The sequence below is a fragment of the Rhinopithecus bieti genome, unplaced genomic scaffold (genome assembly GCF_001698545.2).
Source record: "Rhinopithecus bieti isolate Rb0 unplaced genomic scaffold, ASM169854v2 scaffold_56975, whole genome shotgun sequence".
Classification (NCBI taxonomy): Eukaryota; Metazoa; Chordata; class Mammalia; order Primates; family Cercopithecidae; genus Rhinopithecus; species Rhinopithecus bieti.
The window spans coordinates 48,580-68,236 of NW_016823127.1; the positions used below are offsets into that span (position 1 = coordinate 48,580).

At 52.0% G+C, this 19,657-nt stretch overlaps 1 protein-coding gene across 1 annotated transcript; it reads right to left on the bottom strand.

Moving 5' to 3' along the window:
* Positions 1-5,888: 5,888 nt before the first annotated feature.
* On the bottom strand, positions 5,889-13,231 carry LOC108521468 (DNA dC->dU-editing enzyme APOBEC-3F-like). Its single transcript, XM_017861319.1, has 6 exons — positions 13,125-13,231; positions 12,803-12,917; positions 11,723-11,773; positions 8,884-9,040; positions 6,537-6,816; positions 5,889-6,313 (listed from the first exon to the last, which is right to left on the bottom strand). Exons 1-6 carry the CDS (start codon positions 13,135-13,137, stop codon positions 6,195-6,197), a joined length of 735 nt encoding a protein of 244 aa, XP_017716808.1. The 5' UTR covers positions 13,138-13,231; the 3' UTR covers positions 5,889-6,194.
* Between the last annotated feature and the right edge of the window lie 6,426 nt (positions 13,232-19,657).

The window sequence follows — 19,657 nt, forward strand, 5'->3', positions numbered from 1 at the left end:
GGAGGCACCGAGGTTTGCCAGGTCTGTAAACCACGCAGAACCAGTCCGTGGTCCATGGTCTGTGGTGCATGGTCTTCTGATCTGGAGAAAGTCACTGAAATCAGTCTCTTGTGCAGGGAAAGCAGGAATGAGGGCTGTGGAGCAGGGGCTCTGTGGCTCCGTGTCAGGACGCTGGATGAGCTGTGATTGTTTTCATCTTTATCTGGAGGCAGTGCTTGTTTAGCTGCTAGAGCAAAAGAAAACTCTGTGGCAGGCAGAACAGAGTTTGCTGTTGAAGTGTGGGATGTGTGACCTCACCCTTGCCTGGCACGGCCTGAGGTCCTGGTTTTGATTTGGTATCTTATTGCCATGAAGAGTCTGTTCTGGTTCTGCCCGTCTTACGATTCTGTTTTAACATTACTGCTGGTCAGCTTTTCTGCTGGTCAACTTTTCTAAACTGCAAAAGGGCGGGGTGATAATGAGGTGTGCCTGACCTCCCCTCCCATCACACCCGGGAACTCAGTTTTAAGGTTTTCTGAGATACCCTTGACCAATAGGGGCCAAAGCTGGTGGGGGGATCGGGGGGGGCCAAAGATTTTAGTTTTACTTCATAGACCTGAAGACTAAGCTCTGATTTGTTTTATTTAATCTTGCCCAGAATCCTATCTAAGGTAAGGTCTGGGGACTCATGCCTTACAAACCACACATCCTCGTCAGAGGGGTTCTATTTTATTTTATTGTATTGTATTTTAATTGAGGCCGAGTTTTGCTCTTCTTGCTCAGGCTGGAGTGCAATGGTGCGGTCTCGGCTCACTGCAACCTCCGCCTCCCAGGTTCAAGCGATTCTCCTGTCTCAGCCTCCCAAGTAGCTGGCATTATAGGTGCCCGCCACCATGCCTGGCTAATTTTGTATTTTAGTCGAGACAGGGCTTCACCATGTTGGCTAGGCTGGTCTCAAACTCCTGCACCTCAGGTGATCCACCCGCCCTCGGCCTTCCCAAAGTGCTGGGATCAGACATGAACCACCGCGCCTGGCACAGATGGGTTTTATTTAAATCCTATATATTGTGAGTATACTTCAATCTGACTCAGCGCACAACATTATGGGACAGAGAAGAAAGACAAAACTATTTACCCCAAAACACTGTTTCTTTGCCGCTATCTTGAAAAGGGCCATGCAAAGTTTGTCCTTCGTGCGGGAAGTTTGCCATCTGCTAAGAAATCTTTATTAATAAAGCTGGATCTTTTCTTCTAGGCCTCCCAGTCCTAAACAGAAGAACTAGGTTTGCCCTTTTAAAGACGTGAAATTGGGAAACATTTGCTCATCTATTGTCTCTAAGGGCCACACACTTATGAGCTCAAAGAAGCCTTGGCTCCACAGTCTTTTATCTTAAACCTGAACATTTCCCTTTCTGTGGATGCCAGTCTCGTAGACAAACTCACCCAATCGTCAACAGAAAATGCTTTAAATTCACCCTGCCCCAGCCTGGAAGACCTCCCCTCACTTTGTATGACCTTTCTGAACCAAACCAACGTATTTCTTTTCTTTTCTTTATTTTGAGATGGAGTCTTGCTCTGTCACCCAGATTGGAGTACAGTGGCGTGGTCTTGGCTCACTGCAACCTCTGCCTCCTGGGTTCAAGTGATTCTCCTGCCTCAGTCTCCCAAGTAGCTGGGATTAAATGTGCCCACCACCACACCCAACTAATTTTTTGTATTTTAGTAGAGACGGGGTTTCACCATGTTGGCCAGGCTGGTCTTGAACTCCTGACCTCGTGATTCACCTGCCTCGGCCTCCCAAAGTGCTGGGATTACAGGCATGGGTCACCGCGCCCAGCTTCTGTATTTCTTAAATGTATTTGATTGATATCTCATGCTTCTCTAAAATATATAAAACCAAATTCCTACCTAAGGGGTCTGGGGAGTCATGCCGCACCCCACCACCTTGGATACATGTTCTCAGGGCCTCCTGAGCGCTGTGTCACGACCCATGGTCACTGGTATTTGGCTCAGAATACATCTCTTCAAATATTTTACAGAGTTTGACTCTTTTCGTTGACAGGCCCAAGACCCAGGTGCCTACTCTGTTTCCTCTGAGGGCTCGAGCTTCCGGTTCTCTAGCCCCTCTGGTTCCTGGTTGCCCTTCTACTTTCTGTTCTGCTTTCTCGAAAAGCTCTGGGAATCTCAAGCCTCCATGGAGTACCCAATTCTACTTTTACTGAAAATCTTACTTAAACACCAACTTAATCACTGATCAAGTTTTCTTGGCTCTTTCTCTTTCACGTTCCCTAGGCTGTGTCCTAGTCCAGAGCCGCACTGCTGGGAGGAATTTGACAAAGGAGGGGCATGAGCAGGAGGGAAGGCTGGGTGCTCTTGGGTGCAGGAGGGTAGGCTGGGTGGTACACCAAGGAAGATCTGGGTGGAGGGGCTGTGAGGGTCAGGTCGAGACTCCCCTGGGAGACAGACACACAGGATAGGAACCCCTGCACACCCCACTCAGGCCCACCCACAATGACTGCAGCTTGTTGCCGTGTTGCCCTGTTTCTCCCAAAATCAGTATATTGAAGCCCTAACCCCTCTACCTCAATGTGTGCTTGTATTTGGAGATAGGTCCTTTTCAACAGATGATTGATTACTTAATTAATTAATTTTTTTGGAGACGGAGTCTCACTCTGTCTCCCAAGCTGCAGTGCAGTGGCACCATCTCGGCTCACTGCAACCTGTGCCTCGCTGGTTCAAGTGATTCAAGCCTCAGCCTCCAGATTTGCTGGGATTCCAGGTGTCCACCACCACACCCAACTACTTCTGCAATTTCAGTAGAGATGGGGTTTCACCATGTTGGCCAGGCTGACCTCCACCTCCGCCACCTTGGCCTCGAAAAGTGCTGGGATTACAGGCGTGCGCCACCACACCCAACCCAAATTAATTAATTAATTATTATTATTATTTTTTATATGCAGTCTCACTCTGTCTTCCAGGTTGGAGTGCAATGGTGCGATCTCAGGTCACTGCAACCTCTGCCTTCCAGGTTCCAGCGATTCTCCAGCCTCAGCCTCCAGAGTAGCTGAGATTACAGGCGTCCACTACCACGTCCAGCTAATTTTTTGCATTTTTAGTAGAGACGGGGTTTCACCATGTTGACCAGGCTTGTTTCAAACTCCTGACTTCAAGTGATCCACTGGCCTCGGCCTCCCAAAGTGGTAGGATTACATGTAGGCATGAGCCACCACGCCCGGCCGAGATGATTAATTTAAATGAGACCTCTAGTGTGGGCACAAATTCACTTGGCTGGTGTCCATAAAGGAGGAGGTCCGCCGGGTGCTGTGGCTCTTGCCTTTAATCTCAGCACTTTGGGAAGCCGAGGTGGGCAGTCAGGAATTCGACACCAGCCTGGCCAACATGGTGAAACCCCATCTCTACTTAAAAATACAAGAATTAGTGGAGAGTGGTTCGGGGCGCCTGTAATCCCAGCGACTCAGGAGGATGAGGCAGGAGAATTGCTTGAATCTGGGAGGTGGAGGCTGCAGTGAGCAGTGATCATGCCATTGCACTCCAACCTGGGCAACAGAGTAAAACTCCGTCTCAAAAAAAAATAAAAGGTCAGGTACGGTGGCTCATACCTGTAATCCCAGCACTTTGGGAGGCCGGGGAGGGTGGATCACCTAAGCTCACGAGTTCGAGACCAGCCTGAGAAAAATGGAGAAACCCCTTTCTCTACCAAAACTACAAAATTAGCCAGGCGTGGTGGCCCATACCTGTAGTCCCAGCTACTCAGGAGGCTGAGGCACGAGAATCGCTTGAACCCTGAAGGTGGAGGTTGCAGTGAGCCAAGATTGTGCCATTGCACTCCAGCCTGGGCAACAAGAGTAAAACTCAGTCTCAAAAAAAAAAAAAAAAGATGATATTTGGAGGCAGAGAGACCCCAGTGGTGCAGGTGCACAGAGGAAAGGCCACAGAGAACACAGCCAGGAGGAGCAGCCTCAGAGCAAACAACCCCACCCACCCCTCAAACTAGGACCTGCAGCCTCCAGATCTGTAAGAAAGTAAATGCCTGCCGTGTGGACACCTGGCCCGGGGCATCTTCTATGGAGGCCAGAGCATGAAGGGTCATTTTTATAGAGTCATTCTCTAATAACTTACATCTGCCTTGAAAATGTCGAGTCAAATTTAAAGTATGGAGAAGAGCCTCTAAATTTCACATTTCATTTGCAAAGAAAGAATTGTAATTTGGGACATACACGCAGTCCGGGTGGTGTTCACTATATCCGGAGAACAAAGAGATGGCAACACGTTTTATGAAAAGGAGAAATGGGCTAGGCGCTGTGGCTCATACCAGCAATCCCAGCAATTTGGGAGGCCAAGGAGGGCGGATCACCTGAGGTCAGGACATTAAGACTAGCCTACGCCAGGCCTGGTGGCTCACACCTGTAATCCCAGCACTTTGGGTACCCGAAACGGCTGGATCGCCGGGTGAGGAGTTCAAGACCAGCCTGGCCAAAATGCTGAAACCCCATCTCTACTAAAAACACAAAAATTAGCCAGGTGTGGTGGCATGCACATGTAATCTCAGTTACTCGGGAGGCTGAGGTAGGAGAATAGCTTGAACCTGGGCGACAGAGGTTGCAGTGAGCCCAGATCGCACCACTGCACTCCAGCCTGGGTGACAGAGCAAGACTTCGTCTCAAAAAAATAAAACAAAAATAAGACTGCCCTGGGCAACATGACGAAACCTGTTTTTACTAAAAATACAAAAATTAGCCCGGCATGGTGGTGCACACCTGTAATCCCAGCTACTCGGGAGGCTGAGACAGGAGAATCACTTGAACAAGGGAGGCAGAGGTTGCAGTGAGCTGAGACTGTGCCATTGCACTCCAGCCTGGGTGACAGGGCGAGACACCGTTTCAAAAAAAAAAAAAAAAAAGGAGAAATGTTCTCTTGCCCTTTGGGAAAGCTCACGGGCACTAGGAAGGGTTGGGAGCTGGGAGGGTCCATTGCTGAGTCGCTGCTTTTGGAGCAAGGAGTCCAAGACTTACAGCCATTTATCGCAGAAGCTGTGGATAAAGCTGGTTTCAGGGTACAACGCACAGTTTCAGGAGTCAGGCTTGCAGAGAAGTCCATTTCCGGAGCAATGGTGTGTGGCCTGACTGCTTTTCCTCCCTGGCTCCTGGCCTCTGTTTTAGCTGGGTAGGACATGAATGACCCAATTCGTAGGATGAAATTTACAAAGGATGTTTCTCAAAACTTCTGATATTCAATTTACATATATTCATACCCATTTAGGTTGAGTTAATTTATTGATTTATTTTCAGATGGGGTCTCGATCTGTTGCTCAGACTGGAGTTCTGTGGCGTGATCTCAGTTCACTCCAGCCTCCACCTCCCCGGCTCAAGCAATCCTCCCACTTCAGCCTCCCAAGTAGCTTAAACTACAGGTGCATGGAACCAACTACACCTGGCTTTTTTTTTCCTGTATTTCTTTTGTAGAGATGGGGCTTTGTCATGTGGCCCAGGCTGGTCTCAAATTCCTGGGCTCAAGCAATTCTCCCAACTCTGCCTGCCAAAGGCATGAGTCACTGCAGCCAGCCTAGATTGAGTTTAATAAGATTTGGTTATGTAGCCGGGTGGGGTGGCTCACGCCGGTAACCCCAGCACTTTGGGAGGCAGAGATGGGCAGATCACCTGAGGTCGGGAGTTCAAGACCAGTCTGGCCAATGTGGTGAAATCCAGTCACTATTAAAAATATTAAAAAAAAAAAATTAGCTGTACGTGGTGGCAGGCACCTGTTATCCCAGCTACTCAGAGGCTGAGACAGGAGAATCACTTGAACCAGCTAGGTGGAGTTTGCAGTGAGCCGAGATCCAGCCATTGCACTCCAGTCTGGGTGATGGAGCGAAACTCCGTCTCAAAAAAAAAAAATTTTTTTTTTTGGTTATGCTGGGGAGATGGGAAGAGGCAGGTTAGGAGCACCCAGGCTGGGGAAACAGGACTGGGGAGGTGGATGGAGATAACCATAGAAGCAGAAAGGGGCCTCTGCAAGAAGAGCCTGGGAGAGCGGGGAGGGGGCAGTGAGGCAGGGGAGCACTGTGGAATGGCCCTGAGGGCAGGAGGGGCTCAGGATGACCAGGCAAAAGCAGAGCTGGTCCAGGGTGGAGGGGAGGCCCCCGCAGCATGAGCAGGAGGCTAGAGGAGACAGACCATGAGGCCCGGGGAGACCCCTCACTGAAGAATCTCCCGTAGGTGTCTTGTCAGAGATCGAAAGTTGGTTTTTAGTCCCTTCCAACGCTTGAATGGCTCACCATCATCGTACACAAAGTTTTCCCAACAATATTGAAAATCTGAGAAAAAACGAGGAGAAAGCAATGAGGACCCAGCAGGCCTCTCTCCAGGCCCTGGTCCCTCCCCTCCCAGGCCAGGTTTCCTGGCTGCCAGTTACAGTGGACGCTGGCCCCATCCCTGCAGGCTTCCCGGGGACACTGTCCCGCCCCACAGCATTGGAGATTCACCTGCCCCTCATGCTGTTCCTCCCGCACCCGCTCTCCTCAGCCCCCCACATCTCACCTTCGTAGTCCATGATCTCCACGGAGGCCCCTTCCTCACTCAGGCTGCGGAGCCCCTCCTGGTAATCTGTATCCCAGAAGTAGTAGAGGCGGGCGGTATAGATGGTGAGCTTCACGTTGCTGTGCTCGGCCAGGAACTCCGCCACTTCCCCTGCACACTCTGGACAAGGGCTCCAAGATGTGTACCAGGTGACCTGGTAGTTTTTCTTAGGAGACAGTGTGTTGTTGCAGAACCAAGAGAGGAAGCACTTTTCTGCATGACAATGGGTCTCAGGATCAACCTGGGGAAGGAGGAGGAGGAGGTCAGGGGGAGCTCAGACCAGGAGCAGGAGGAGTGCAGGGGTGGGGCAGTGGGAGCAGAGGGTGGGCCTGGAGCCCCAGGGCGTTTCCTTATTTATTTATTTTTGGGACATGGTCTCTGTCTGTTGCCCAGGCTGGGGTGCAATGGTGCCATCTGGGCTGACTGCAGCCTTGACCTCCCAAGCACAAGGAATCTTCCCACCTCAGCCTCTCGATTAGCTGAGGTTGCAGGTGTGTGCTGCCACACCTGTCTAAATTTTTTTTTGTAATTTTTGTGGAGACGGAGTTTCACCATGTTGCCTTGGCTGTTCTTGAACTCTTGGGCTCAAGCGATCCTCCTGCCTCAGCCTACCGAATTTCTAGGACTATGAGCATAAACCACATGCATGACCTTATTTTATTTCTTTACTTTTCATTTTTCTGGGTACATAGTAGGCCCCAGGGTGTTTTATTCATTGAGTTTCCCTTATTCCATTCTTCTCCTTCCTTTTTTTTTTTTTGTTTTTATTTTTTACAAGATGGAGCGTTGCTCTGTTGCGCAGGCGGGAGAGCAGTGGTGTGATTTCGGCTCACTGCAACTTCTACCTCCTGGGTTTTTTTTTTTTTTTTTTTTTTTTTTGAGACAGAGTCTCACTCTGTCGCTCAGGCTGGAGTGCAGTGGTGCAGTCTCAGCTCACTGCAACCTCCACCTCCTGGATTCAAGCAGGTCTCCTGCCTCAGCCTCCCGAGTAGCTGGGACTACAGGCGCCCGCCACCACGCCTGTCTAATTTTTATAGTATTAGTAGAGATGGGGTTTCACCATGTTAGCCAGGCTGGTCTCAAACTCCTGACCTCATGATCCGCCGGCCTCGGCCTCCCAAAGTGCTGGGATTACAGGCGTGAGCCACTGGGCTCGGCCCCTTCCTTCTTTATTTTATTGAGTCTTTCCCTGTTTCATCATGCCCTCAAGCGTAAATTCTGGCATCCTGTTCCCCAGGCATCCACTAACCAGGCATCCTCAGCCTCTGCTGTGGCCTGGCTGTATGGGGTCTGCCTTGTTCCCTGTCTGCCTTCTGCTGTGGAGCTCACTGGACCAGCATTGCTCATGGAGTTGAAGGTTGGCCAAAGGGGCTACTGAGCACTTGAAATGGGGCTCTGATTAGAAACGTTGGTCCGCGTACAATACACAGCTCATTTCAAAATCTCATTGTGAGAACAGACAAACTTTAACTCCCTCATGAGGCATTTTATGTTAAGTATATGTTGAAATCATATGTGAGATAATTCAGCTAATGCAGACATTGAAATGTCTTCCACCAGTTCTTGCTGCCTTTTTAGCGTGTGGGGACTGGAAACACTTGTGCTTCAGTCTTGAGTCCTGGGTGTTTCTGAGGCCAGCACTGCTGTAGGCCAGGCCTGCCCAGCACATAGACAACTCCCACCGCAAATACACTCTGAAAAGTCTCCTGCCAGGGCGGAGGGGACTGCAGGGGTGGGTGGGACATGACAGGGTGGGTGAGAGGTCAGTGGCCCGTGTGGACAAAATTTTGGGAAAGAAAGTCAAGAGCAAGGCCTTTTGGGAAGAGACAAACCCCCTCCACCATCCGATCCCAGGAGAGTCAGGGAGGAAGATCTGGGCCACAGACTTAAAAAATGTGGGAGGAGGTTGGGCGCGGTGGCTCATGCCTGTAATCCTAGCACTTTGGAAGGCCACGGGGGGCAGTTCACGTGAGGTCAGGAGTTCAAAACCAGCCTGGCCACCATGGTGAAACCATGTCTCTACTAAAAATAGAATAAAAATTAGCTGGGTGCGGTGGTGGGCACCTGTAATCCCAGCTACTCAGGAGGCTGAGGCAGGAGAATCGCTCGAACCCAAGAGGCAGAGGCTGCCTGAGAGAGACTCTGTCTCAAAAAAAAGAAAAAAAGAAAGAAATGTAAGAGGAAAATATACACAGGAGAGCCCACGCCAGGCACAGGAGAGCCAACGCCAGGCACATCACTTATTGTGTTTTCTGCATCTTCAGCTGCTTAACTCCTATTTGGGGTGTAACTAGGACTTTGGTGCTACCTGGTTTCGGAAGACCCCCTTCTTCCAGGGGACAGGTAAGTACTGCTTTATAATTTCCACGGTGAAGCACAGCCAGGTTTCATTCCGACCATAGGCTTTCTCTAGGTTTTCAAAGTGGAAGTAGAATATGTGTGGATACATTGCCTCCATTGGGTTTCTGAGGGCACAAGAGAGAAACCCCAATGCAGACACCCCCCGACCGGAGTCCTGGGGGCTGATGCCCACTGAACACCACTCCCTGGACCGCCCTGGGCTCTGGGCCTCCCCCATTCCTCCACAGCCCTGAGAATGTCTGCTGCTTTCCCAGGCAGGAAGATTGGGAGAGAGAAAAGAGGAGGGGATACTGGGGATACTGGGGATACTGGCAGGGGCAGCAGGGCCGGGTTGTCCACTACTAGCTGGAACCCCAGCTCTGGGGCTACCAATGGGACACCCTCAACCTCCCTGTTTCTCTGCCACACATCTCCCAACCCATTAGGAAAATGCAACAGAGAATAAAACTCTTCACCCTAAAATAATTGCTTGAACATTTCAGCTCAATTCCTTCCCCACATTTTACCTTCTGATGATGATGATGATGATTTTTACATTGAGATCACACCAAATTTATTCTTTTTTTTTTTTTTTTTTTTACATACGGTCTCACTCTTTCACCCAGGCTGGAGTGCAGTGGTGCAGTCTCAGCTCACTGCACTCTCCGCCTCCTGGTTTCAAACGATTCTCCTGCCTCAGCCTCCCAAGTAGCTGGGAATACAGGCGCCCACCACCACGCCTGTCTAATTTTTTGTATTTTTAGTAGAGACGGGGTTTCATCATGTTAGCCAGGATGGTCTTGAACTCCTGACCTTGTGATCCGCCCGCCTCAGCCTCCCAACGTGCTGATTACAGGCGTGAGCCACCGTGCCCTGCCCTAATTTTTGTATTTTTAGTAGAGATCAGGTTTCACCATGTTGGCCAGGCTGGTCTTGAACTCCTGATTTCGTGATCTGCCTGCTTCAGTCTCCCAAAGTGCTGGGATGAGAGGCATGAGTTATTGTGCCCGGCCGGCCGAGGCCACTATCCTAAGTGCTGCATATGTCTGAGCTCATGGCATGTGCCTGAGGCATGCAGGGACCATCCCTATTTTACAGAGGAGGTGCCAGAGACGTACAGAGGCCAGGTAATCTGCCCGAGCCACAGAGCTGGGGCAGCAGATCGAGCTGGGGCCCCTTTCCATGCCAGCCCTGTCCAGCCTCTGTATCACGGGCCCGCAGCGGGGAGCTGTCGGGAACCAGGCTCTCTTCTTACTAAACTTTAAAATAAGAGCATTACTCCTGATCATCATATTTTTTCCTACATTCCATGTTACAGGGGTCATTCTGAAGGCGAATGGTGCTTACAGAGGAGGAGCCTGTGTCTGGGGTCATGTGCATCCTCCTCTGCTCACACTGGAGGCATCTTTGGAAGAAATGACTTATTTTCTGATACGGAGACCATTCCCTCCCCCACACCCTCTCCTAAGACTTTGTATTGAAACAAAGTAAATCTTACAGAAATTCCATCAAAGCGCTGAGAACAAAATGCCTGATTGCTCCAATCATCTTTTGGTTCAATTCTCCCAGTTCCTGAGCTCAGGAATGGTGGGAAGCACACAGAGGGAGCACTCTCCCAGGGTGGGGAGCACCAGCCCGGCGGTGACTTTGACTTACTGGAGAGTCTCAGCAGGGGGCCTGGGCTGGGGCAGGTTGGGGAGGCGGCCCATTCAGAAGCAGCAGTGGGGCGACAACATAGCAGGGCAAAGAGCCTGGCTGGGAATAGGAGCAGCAGAGGAAGCAGAGAGTAGAGAGCCCAGAGCTGGGGCTGGGGCAGGGGGAGGCCAGGGCTGAGGTCCAGCAGGGCCACCAGACAGGATGAGCCAGCAGAGGCCCCGCGGGCAGAGCGGACGGTGGTCCCTGATCTGGGGCTTCATGTGCAGCCTCCTTGGCAGGCTTGTCCTGGCCCTGATGTTAGTCCTGGGCTAGGGTTCTATTTCTATCTTCCAGGGCCCTTGTTCCAGGAGGCACCTGTGCTGTGAGTGACCTCCCAGGACCATCTGAGTACAGGCCTCACTCCAGGCTGCTTTCTCACCTGGATGGGAGGACCGCCGGAGGGACCCCTGGATCCTGCCCTCAGGAATCATCCCAGGGACGCCCCCCACCCAGCAGGTATGTGGTAGGGAGGGACAGTGAGGGGCAGGTGTCTGCCTCCCCCCATGCCTTCACATTCAGAGGCCACCACTGGAGGGAGGAATAGCGGGTGGGAGGTGGCCCTCAGATGTCCCCTCAGGATGCCACACGTGCTCCCACACTGAGCTCCTTCCTTCCACATCTCCTGCCCAGAGTTGTTCCCTGGCAGGCTGAGCTCTTGTCCCTATGTCATGGAAGGGCAGATGCTGGTGTCCCCGGCCACCCTGTCTTGCAGTTTTCTCCTCTGGTCCAAGACCCAGGTGCTCAGTTCCTGTCTCTCTCAAGGGTCTGAGCTCCCTTTCTATGACCTCTCGAGTCCCTGGTTTCCCTTTTCTATTGTGCTTCCTGGAAAGCTCCTGGCATCTCAAACCTCCCATTATCCAAGCCTAATCTTTTGTAAAATCTCACTCAACACCTCGGCCAAGATTGCAAAACCCCGTCTCTACTAAAAATACAAAAATTAGCCGGCATGGTGGCATGCACCTGTAATCCCAGATACTTGGGCGGCTGAGACAGGAGAATTGCTAGAACCTGGGATGCAGAGGTTGCAGTGAGCCGAGATCGCACCACAGCACTCCAGCCTGGGCGACTGAGGGAGAGGCTGTCTCAAAAAAAAAAAAAAAAAAAAAACTTACACAAATGGGACCTTGATCACCGAGTGTTTGGCTCTTTCTGCATCTCCATCCCTGTGGGAGGGATTTGAGAAGGGACAGGCATGAGCAGGGGGCCAGGTTGGGTGCTGTTGGGTGGGGAAGCCATGGGGTGCGGCCCAGGGTGCAGCAAAGTCTGGAGGGAGGTGCTGTGAGGGTCAGGTCAGGAATCCTGGGAGACAGACACACAGAACGGGGATCCCTGCACACACCACCCAGGCTTGACCCAAAACCCCCCTGGGTCATTGTCATGGGCTAAATTTTATCTTCCCAACACTGATATGTTGAAGTCCTCATCCCCACCTCCTCATAGGATAACTGTATTTGGAGACAGGTCCACTAAAGTGGTGATTAAATTAACTCATGGTCCTTAGGGCGGACCCTAATCCTGACTGACTGGGGACCATAAACAAGGAGGACATTTAGAGGCAGAGAGACCCTAGGGTTGCAGGTGCACAGAGGAACGGCCAGAGAGGACAGGGCCGGAAGGGACCCCCTGCCAGCCAGGAGGAGCGGCCGCAGAGGACACAACCCTGCCCACCCCTCCACCCTGGACTTGCAGCCTCCAGATCTGTGAGAAAATAAATGCCTGCCCTGTGGGCACCCGGCCCGGGCCATCTTCTATGGCAGCCGCAGCCTGAAGCTCTGTTTCCAGGGAGGCAGCTCCTTCTCAGGGGTTCAGGTCAGCCTTGAAGGATGTTGCTCAAAGCTTCTGGCTGTCAGGCTTGTGAATATTCACGCCCACTTACGTCCAGTGTTATGACAACTTCGGTTATGCCAAGGAGATGCAAGGAGCCAGGTTGGGGATCCCAGGCTGTGGGGAGGGTGGCCTCGGGGGAGGTCGCTCTGGAGGCAGAAGGGGCCTCTCACTCACAGGAGGGGCCCAGGAAAGCAGGGAGGAGGCAGGGAGGTGAAGGGAGCACCAGGAGTTGGGGTGAGGCGGTGTGACCATGAGGGCAGGCAGGGGGCAGAAGGGAGGGCAGGAGGGCCTGGCCAGGGGAGGCCTCAGGAGGATGAGCAGGAGGTGAGAGGAGAGAGACCATGAGACCAGAGGGAGACCCTCACCTGAGAATCTCCTTTAGCATGTAGTGCAGGAATGCATAATTGTCATCGAATTTGTCCCAAGGCATGAATGGCTGACCTTCATTGTGCACAAAGTTTTCCCAGCAGTATGCAAATTCTGAGATGAAGAGGAGGGAAGCAGTCAGGCTCCCCCCTGACCCTGGTCCTGCCCTCCCAGGCTTTGTCTCCTGGTTGTCAGTTGTGGTGAGCACCGGCCCTGACCTTGCAGGCTGCCCTGGGACGCCCCCAGCTATAGCATTGCAGATCCATCCATCTCTCATGCTGTTCCACCCCCTCACACTCCCCTGACCCCTCCTCCTCTCACCTTCATCGTCCATGATCTTCACGCGAGCCCCTGCCTCATACAGCCTGCGGAGCGCCCTCCGCCAATCTCTACCCCAGTAGTAGTAGAGGCGGGCGGCGGAGATGGTCAGGGTGACATTGGGGTGCTCAGCCAGGAATTCGGTCACCTTTGCCACACAGTCCAGGGCAGGGTTCCAGGATACCACCAGGTGATCTGGCGCGCTGGTAGCAGGCAGCTGCTTGCCACAGAACCAAGAGAGGAAGCACATTTCTGCGTCGGTGATTCCTCAGGCTGGACAACCACCTGGGAGAGCGCAGAGGTAGGGGATGCTCTTGAGAGGGGGAGCAGGAGGAGAGCGGTTGCGAGGGAGAGGGGCCGCACAGGAGTCCAGCGGGATCTGCCCTGAAGCTCCTTTTCTTCCTCCCCCTGTTTGGTTTGAGTGATTGTCTGCTCCAAAGCTCATGTTCAGTGTTAATTGCATATGGTAATGGGCTTAAGAGGTGAGACCTACAAGCAGCTCTGAGGGCCTGTTGCGGGACTACACCTTTGTGGTGCCACTGCGTGTGGTTATTCAAGGTGCGACTTTAGCCCCCTTTCTGTTCTTGCCCTCTAGCTGGAGGGGGCAGGCCAGTCAACTAAACTCCTGCTTCCTCTTGTCCAGTGTCATGGAGCAGCATGACTCGACATCCCAGGCCACTCTGTCTGGAGCATCCCCTGAAAGACTTCTGGCAACAACCATTCCACCCCACGTGCTGTGCAGCTCACAGGCCCTGGCAAAGTTGGCTGGTGCCTTAACAGTGACTTCCCAGCGTCCAGACTCGAGCCGCACATTCTATTCATTGTGAATGGTCCCGTCTCAGTCTGCTGTTGAAGCAACATAAGGTGCCCCAAGACACGTGCTTCCCTTGTTTGGAGTTTTCCCAGCCTGTTACGGCATGCGCGAATTCTGGCATCCATTCTCCCAGGCATCCATTCAGCAGGCATCCTCAGCCCCTGCTGTGGCCTGGCCCTCTGGGATCCGCCCTGTTCCCTCCCTGCCATCTGCTGGGGAGGCCACTGGACCTGCGCTATCCCATGTTGGGGGGGCACTGGCCAAGGGGGCTACTGAGCACCTGAAACGGGGCTCTGATGAGAGACCTCGGCTCATGAAAAATATACCGTACACTGCTCATTTCAGTGTGAGAAGAGAAAGAAACTTCACTATCTCACAAATAATTTTATGTTAATCAATGTTGAAGTAATATGTTAGCTACATTGGATTAAATAAAATTTTAAAATTACTTTCACCAATGTTTGTCACCTTTTTAGCGTGTGGGGACTGGAAACACTTGTGCTTCACTCCTGAGTCCTGGGTGTTTCCGTGGCCAGCACCGCTGTAAGCCAGGCCTGCCCAGCACACAGACGACTCCCTCCCCAAACACACTCTGAAAAGTCTCCTGCCTGGGCGGAGGGGGCCGTAGGGATGGGTGGGACAAGGCGGGTAACTTAGTGTCCCGAGTGGGGGTGGCAGGGTGAGGAGTGAGGGTTCACCATCTTGTGATGATGCATCTTTGCCATGGAGGAATCAGGGCAGTGGTCGGGGCGGTCAAGCAGGAAGATCTGGGCCATGGACTTAAGAAATGTGGGAAGTGGAGGCCAGGCGCAGTGGCTCACACCTGTGTTCCCAGCACTTTGGGAGGCCGAGGTGAGCGGATCACCTGAGGTCAGGAGTTCAAGACCAGCCTGGCCAACATGGTGAAATCCCGTCTCTATTAAAAATACAAAAAATTAGCTGGGTGTGGTGGTGGGCACCTGTAATCCCAGCTATTCAGGCAGCTGAGGCAGGATAATTGCTTGAACCCAGGAGGCGGAAGTTGAATGAGCCAAGATTGAGCCGTTGCACTCTAGCCTGGACAACAAGAGTAAAACTCTGTCTCAAAAAAAAAAAAAGAAAAGAAAAGAAAAGAAAAGAAAGAAATAAAAGAAAAAAAGAAATGTGGGATGTGGCCAGGCACAGTGGCTCACGCCTGTAATCCCAGAACTTTGGGAGGCCAAGGCAGGTGAATCACCTGAGATCAGGAGTTCGAGACCAGCCTGCTCAACATGGTGAAAACCCACCTCTTCTGAAAATAGAAAAAATAGCCGGGGGTGGTGGCGGGTGCCTGTAGTCCCAGCTACTCAGGACGCTGAGGCAGGAGAATCGCTTGAACCCAGGAGATGGAGGTTGCAGTAAGCCGAGATCGCACCACTGCACTCCAGCCTGGGTGACAGATGGAGACTCTGTCTCAAAATAAATAAATAAATAAATAAATAAATAAGAAAGAAAAAAAATAAATGTGCAAAAAAATACACAATTGAGAGCCCGCCACCAGGTATTTTACTTACGTGTTTTTTGCATTCCCAGCTGCTTAGCTCCTACCTGTAATTCGATTGAAGTTTGGGTCGTACCTGGCCTTTAAAGACCCCTGTGTACCAACGGAGCTTTGAGGAGTAGTTCCTTATTTTCACTTTGTAGCACAGCCAGGTGTACCTCCGACCATAGAGGATGGGTTCATTTTCAAAGTTGTAGTAGAATGTGCGTTGATACATCCACTCCATCCGCTTTCTGAAGGCACAAGAGAGAAACCGGCCCATGCAGAGAGCCCTCCCTGGAGTCCTTGGGGCTCATGTCCACTAAATATAGCTCCTGGGATGGCCCTGGGCCTCCCCCACCCCTCCACAGCCCTGAGAATTTCTGCTGTCTTCCCAGGCAGGAAGACTGAGGGGAGAGGAAGAGGAGGGGATGCTGGCAGGGGCACCAGGGCCAGGGCGATCTCTCCCAGCTCGGGCCCAACTCTGGCCTTTCCAGAGGTACATTCCCCACCCTCTCAGTATTTCTGCCAACTCACTCCCCAACCCATTAAGAAAATGCAAAAGAGAATAAAACTCTTCACCTTAAAAAATGGCTTTTAACCTTTCAGCTCAGTCCCTTCCTGATGTTTCACTTTGCGTGTTAACATTATTTTAAAATCACGGTAGAACCGATTTCTGAGGCCCAGGCCACTCTTCTAAGTGCTGTGAGGGGTGTGAGCTCATGTGAGGCTGCCCTAGGCCTGCAGGGGCCATTCCCATCTTACAGAGGAGGGGCCAGAGGCGCAGAAAGGCGTGGTAACCTGCCCAGGCCACAGAGCTGGGGACAGATGGAGCTGGGGCCCCTTTCCAGGCCTGTCCTGTCCAGCCTCTGCATCACAGGGCCCTGCAGGAGAAAGCTGTTGGGGACTGGGCTCTCTTTTCACTAAATTTTAAAATAAGAACATTCCTCCTGATCATTGTGTTCTTTCTCACATTCCATGTTACTGGTCATGTTCTAAAAGATGAAGAGTGACCTTGGAGTGGAACCTGTCTGGGGCCATCTGCTGACTGTGGAGACATCCTTGGACAATATGATTTATCCTGTGCTTCAGAGACCATTCCCTCCCCACACCCTCTCCTAAGACTTTGTATTTAAACAAAGTAAATCTTACAAAAAGTCCAACAAAGCGCTGTAAACAAAGTGCCTGATTGCCCCAATCATCCTTTGGTTCAATTCTCCCAGTTCCTGAGCTCAGGAATGGTGGGAAGAGCACAGAGGGAGCACCCTCTCAGGGCGGGGAGCACCAGCCTGGCCATGAATTTCAGTGGAGAGTCTCAGCAGGGGGCCTGGGCTGTGGCAGGTGGGGAAGGTCGCCCATTCAGAAGCAGCAGTGAGGCAACCACACAGCAGGGCAAGGAGCCTCGCTGGGAGTGGGGATGGCAGGGAAGCCAGAGGGAAGGAAGTCCAGGGCTGGGGCTGGGGCAGAGGGAGGCCAGGGCTGAGGCCCAGCAGGACCACCAGAGGGACCCGGCGGACTGAGTGGGCAGCGGTACCTGATCTGTGGATTCATGTTCAGCCTCTTAGATACGCTTGTCCCAGTCCGCTCTTTTTTTTGAAATGCTGTGGTTTCACTTCCTGCTTACAGCGCCCTTGCAGTTAGGCAGCCCTCCTTAAAGTGACCTCCCAGCCGGGCGCGGTGGCTCCCAGCACTTTGGGAGGCTGAGGCAGGCGGATCACGAGGTCAAGAGTTCCAGATCAGCCTGATCAAAATGAAGAAACCCCGTCTCTACTAACAATACAAAAATTAGCTGGGTGTGGTGGTGTGCACCTGTAATCCCAGCTACTCAGGAGGCTGAGGCAGGAGAATCACTTGAACCCGGGAGGTGGAGGTTGCAGTGAGTCAAGATCGTGCCACTGTACTCCAGCCTCGGTGAGAGAGCAAGACTCTGTCTCAAAAAAAAAAGCGACCTCCCAGGGCCTTGTGAGTCTTGGCCCCTCCCCCTTCCTGTTCTGGCGCTGGTGTGGGAGGCCATGGGATGCTTTATCTTACTCAGTCTTTCACCCTCTTTCTGGTTTTCTCTGGGGCCCTCCCCTGTGTAGAGGAACCTGTGACAAAGACAGGCTGCTCCTTGAGGCAGGACCCAAGGCAACTGCAAAGTGAAAGAGAAAGTCATTGCAGCCAGAGGCCTGCAGGTGGGTCCACACCAGGCTGAGCCAGCAGAGCAGACGCCCCTCCCCTGGTGGTCCCGCCCAGCTGGAGCCTCCTCTCTACCATCAAGACAGACAGGCTGATGCCTCTGCAGGGACTCCCAGATCCTGCTCTCAGGGATCAACCCAGAGATGCCCCCCACCCAGGAGCCATGGGGACAGGGAGGGAGAGTGAAGGGCATGGCGTCTGCCTGCCCCCAGGCCTTCACACTAGGAGGACACCATAGGAGTGGGGGACAGCAGGTGGGTGTGGGCCTCAGATGTCCCACCAGGATGTCATGCGCGCCCCCAAACTGAGCTCTTTCCTTTCTGCTTCTCCTCCTTCCCCATCTCCTGCCCAGAGTTGCTCCCTGGTGGGATGAACTTTTGCCCTCTCTTGTCCCCAAGTCATGGAAGGGCAGCGGCTGGTGTCCCAGGCCAGCCTGTCTGGAGCCTCCCTGTGGGTCTCACAGCTCCCTTCTCCTGGTAGCGTGCTCCCATGGTGCGGTGACCTAAAAATTACACAAGGTATACATTTGCAAAGAACACTTTATTTCTTGATAAAGGTGATAGCCTGCAAGGTGGCCATCCCACAGCCTGGGAAAAGCAGCCTCTGGGAAACACCAGATACAGACATTTAGAAACAGGAGGGGTTGGGGCAGGAGCTTTATGCTGAAGAGATTGGCTAAACATACATATTCAACAGGCTACAGGAGGAGCTATGAATATTCATGTAGGTGGTTGCAGTCCAGGCTTATCGAACAAATATGCATGTAACATATGATCCCAGGCGGGCACAGTGGCTCACACCTGTAATCCCAGCACTTGGGAAGGCCGAGACAGGCAGATCACTTGAGGTCAGGAGTTTGAGACCAGCATGGCCAATGTAGTGAGATCCCTTCTCTACTAAAACTACAAAATTAATCGGGTGTGGTGATGCATGCCTTTAGTCCCAGGTACTTGGGAGGCTGAAGCATAAGAATCACTTGAACTCGGGAGGCAGAGGTTGCAGTGAGCCGAGATCGTGCCATTGCACTCCAGCCTGGACAACAAGAGCAAAACTCTGTCTCAAAAAAAAAAAAAGGTTGATATTTGATGTTTGGAAGCAGAGAGACCCCAGAGGTGCAGGTGCATAGAGGAAAGGCCACAGAGGACACGGCTGGAAGAGACTCCCTGCCAGCCAGGAGAATTGACCTCGGAGAAAACAGCTCCACCCAATCCTCGAACTTGGACCTGCAGCCTCCAGATCTGCAAGAAAATAAATGCCTGCCGTGTGGGCACCTGGCCCGGGGCATCTTCTATGGAGGCCAGAGCATGAAGGGTCATTTTTATAGAGTCTCATTCTCTAATAACTTACATCTGCTTTGAAAATGTCAAGTCAAATTTAAAGTGTGGAGAAGAGCCTCTAAATTGAGTATTTCATTAGCAAAGAAAGAATTGTAATTTGGGACATACACGCAGTCCGGATGGTGTTCACCGTGTCGGGAGAACAGAGAGAAGGCAATTATAGAAGGAGAAATGTTCTCCTGCCCTTTGGGAAAGCTCACGGGCACTAGGAAGGGTTGGGAGCTGGGAGGTTCCACTGCTGAGTCGCTGCTTTTGGAGCAAGGAGTCCAAGACTTACAGCCATTTATCGCAGAAGCTGTGGATAAAGCTGGTTTCAGGGTACAACGCACAGTTTCAGGAGTCAGGCTTGCAGAGAAGTCCATTTTGGGAGCAATGGTGTGTGGCCTGACTGCTTTTCCTCCCTGGCTCCTGGCCCCTGTTTTAGCTGGGTAGGACATGAATGACCCAATTCATAGGATGAAATTTACAAAGGATGTGTATCAAAACTTCTGGTATTCAATTTACATGTATTCACACCCATTTAGGTTGAGTTTATTTATTGATTTATTTTCAGGCAGGGTCTCGATTTACTGCCCAGACCGGAGTTCAGTGGTGCGATCTCTGTTCACTCCAACCTCCACCTCCAGGGCTCAAGTAATCCTCCCACTTCAGCCTTCCAAGTAGCTTAAACTACAGGTGCATGCCATCACATCTAACTTTTTTTTTTTTT

Bases quoted from the DNA above. Each gene is read 5' to 3' on its own strand.
- LOC108521468 (XM_017861319.1), bottom strand. The intron at 9,041-11,722 runs GTAAGTTTTTTT...TTGTGCCCTCAG, and splicing joins GTGATCAAGGTCCCATTTGT to AAACCCAATGGAGGCAATGT. The intron at 6,314-6,536 runs GTGAGATGTGGG...GTTTTTTCTCAG, and splicing joins GGAGATCATGGACTACGAAG to ATTTTCAATATTGTTGGGAA.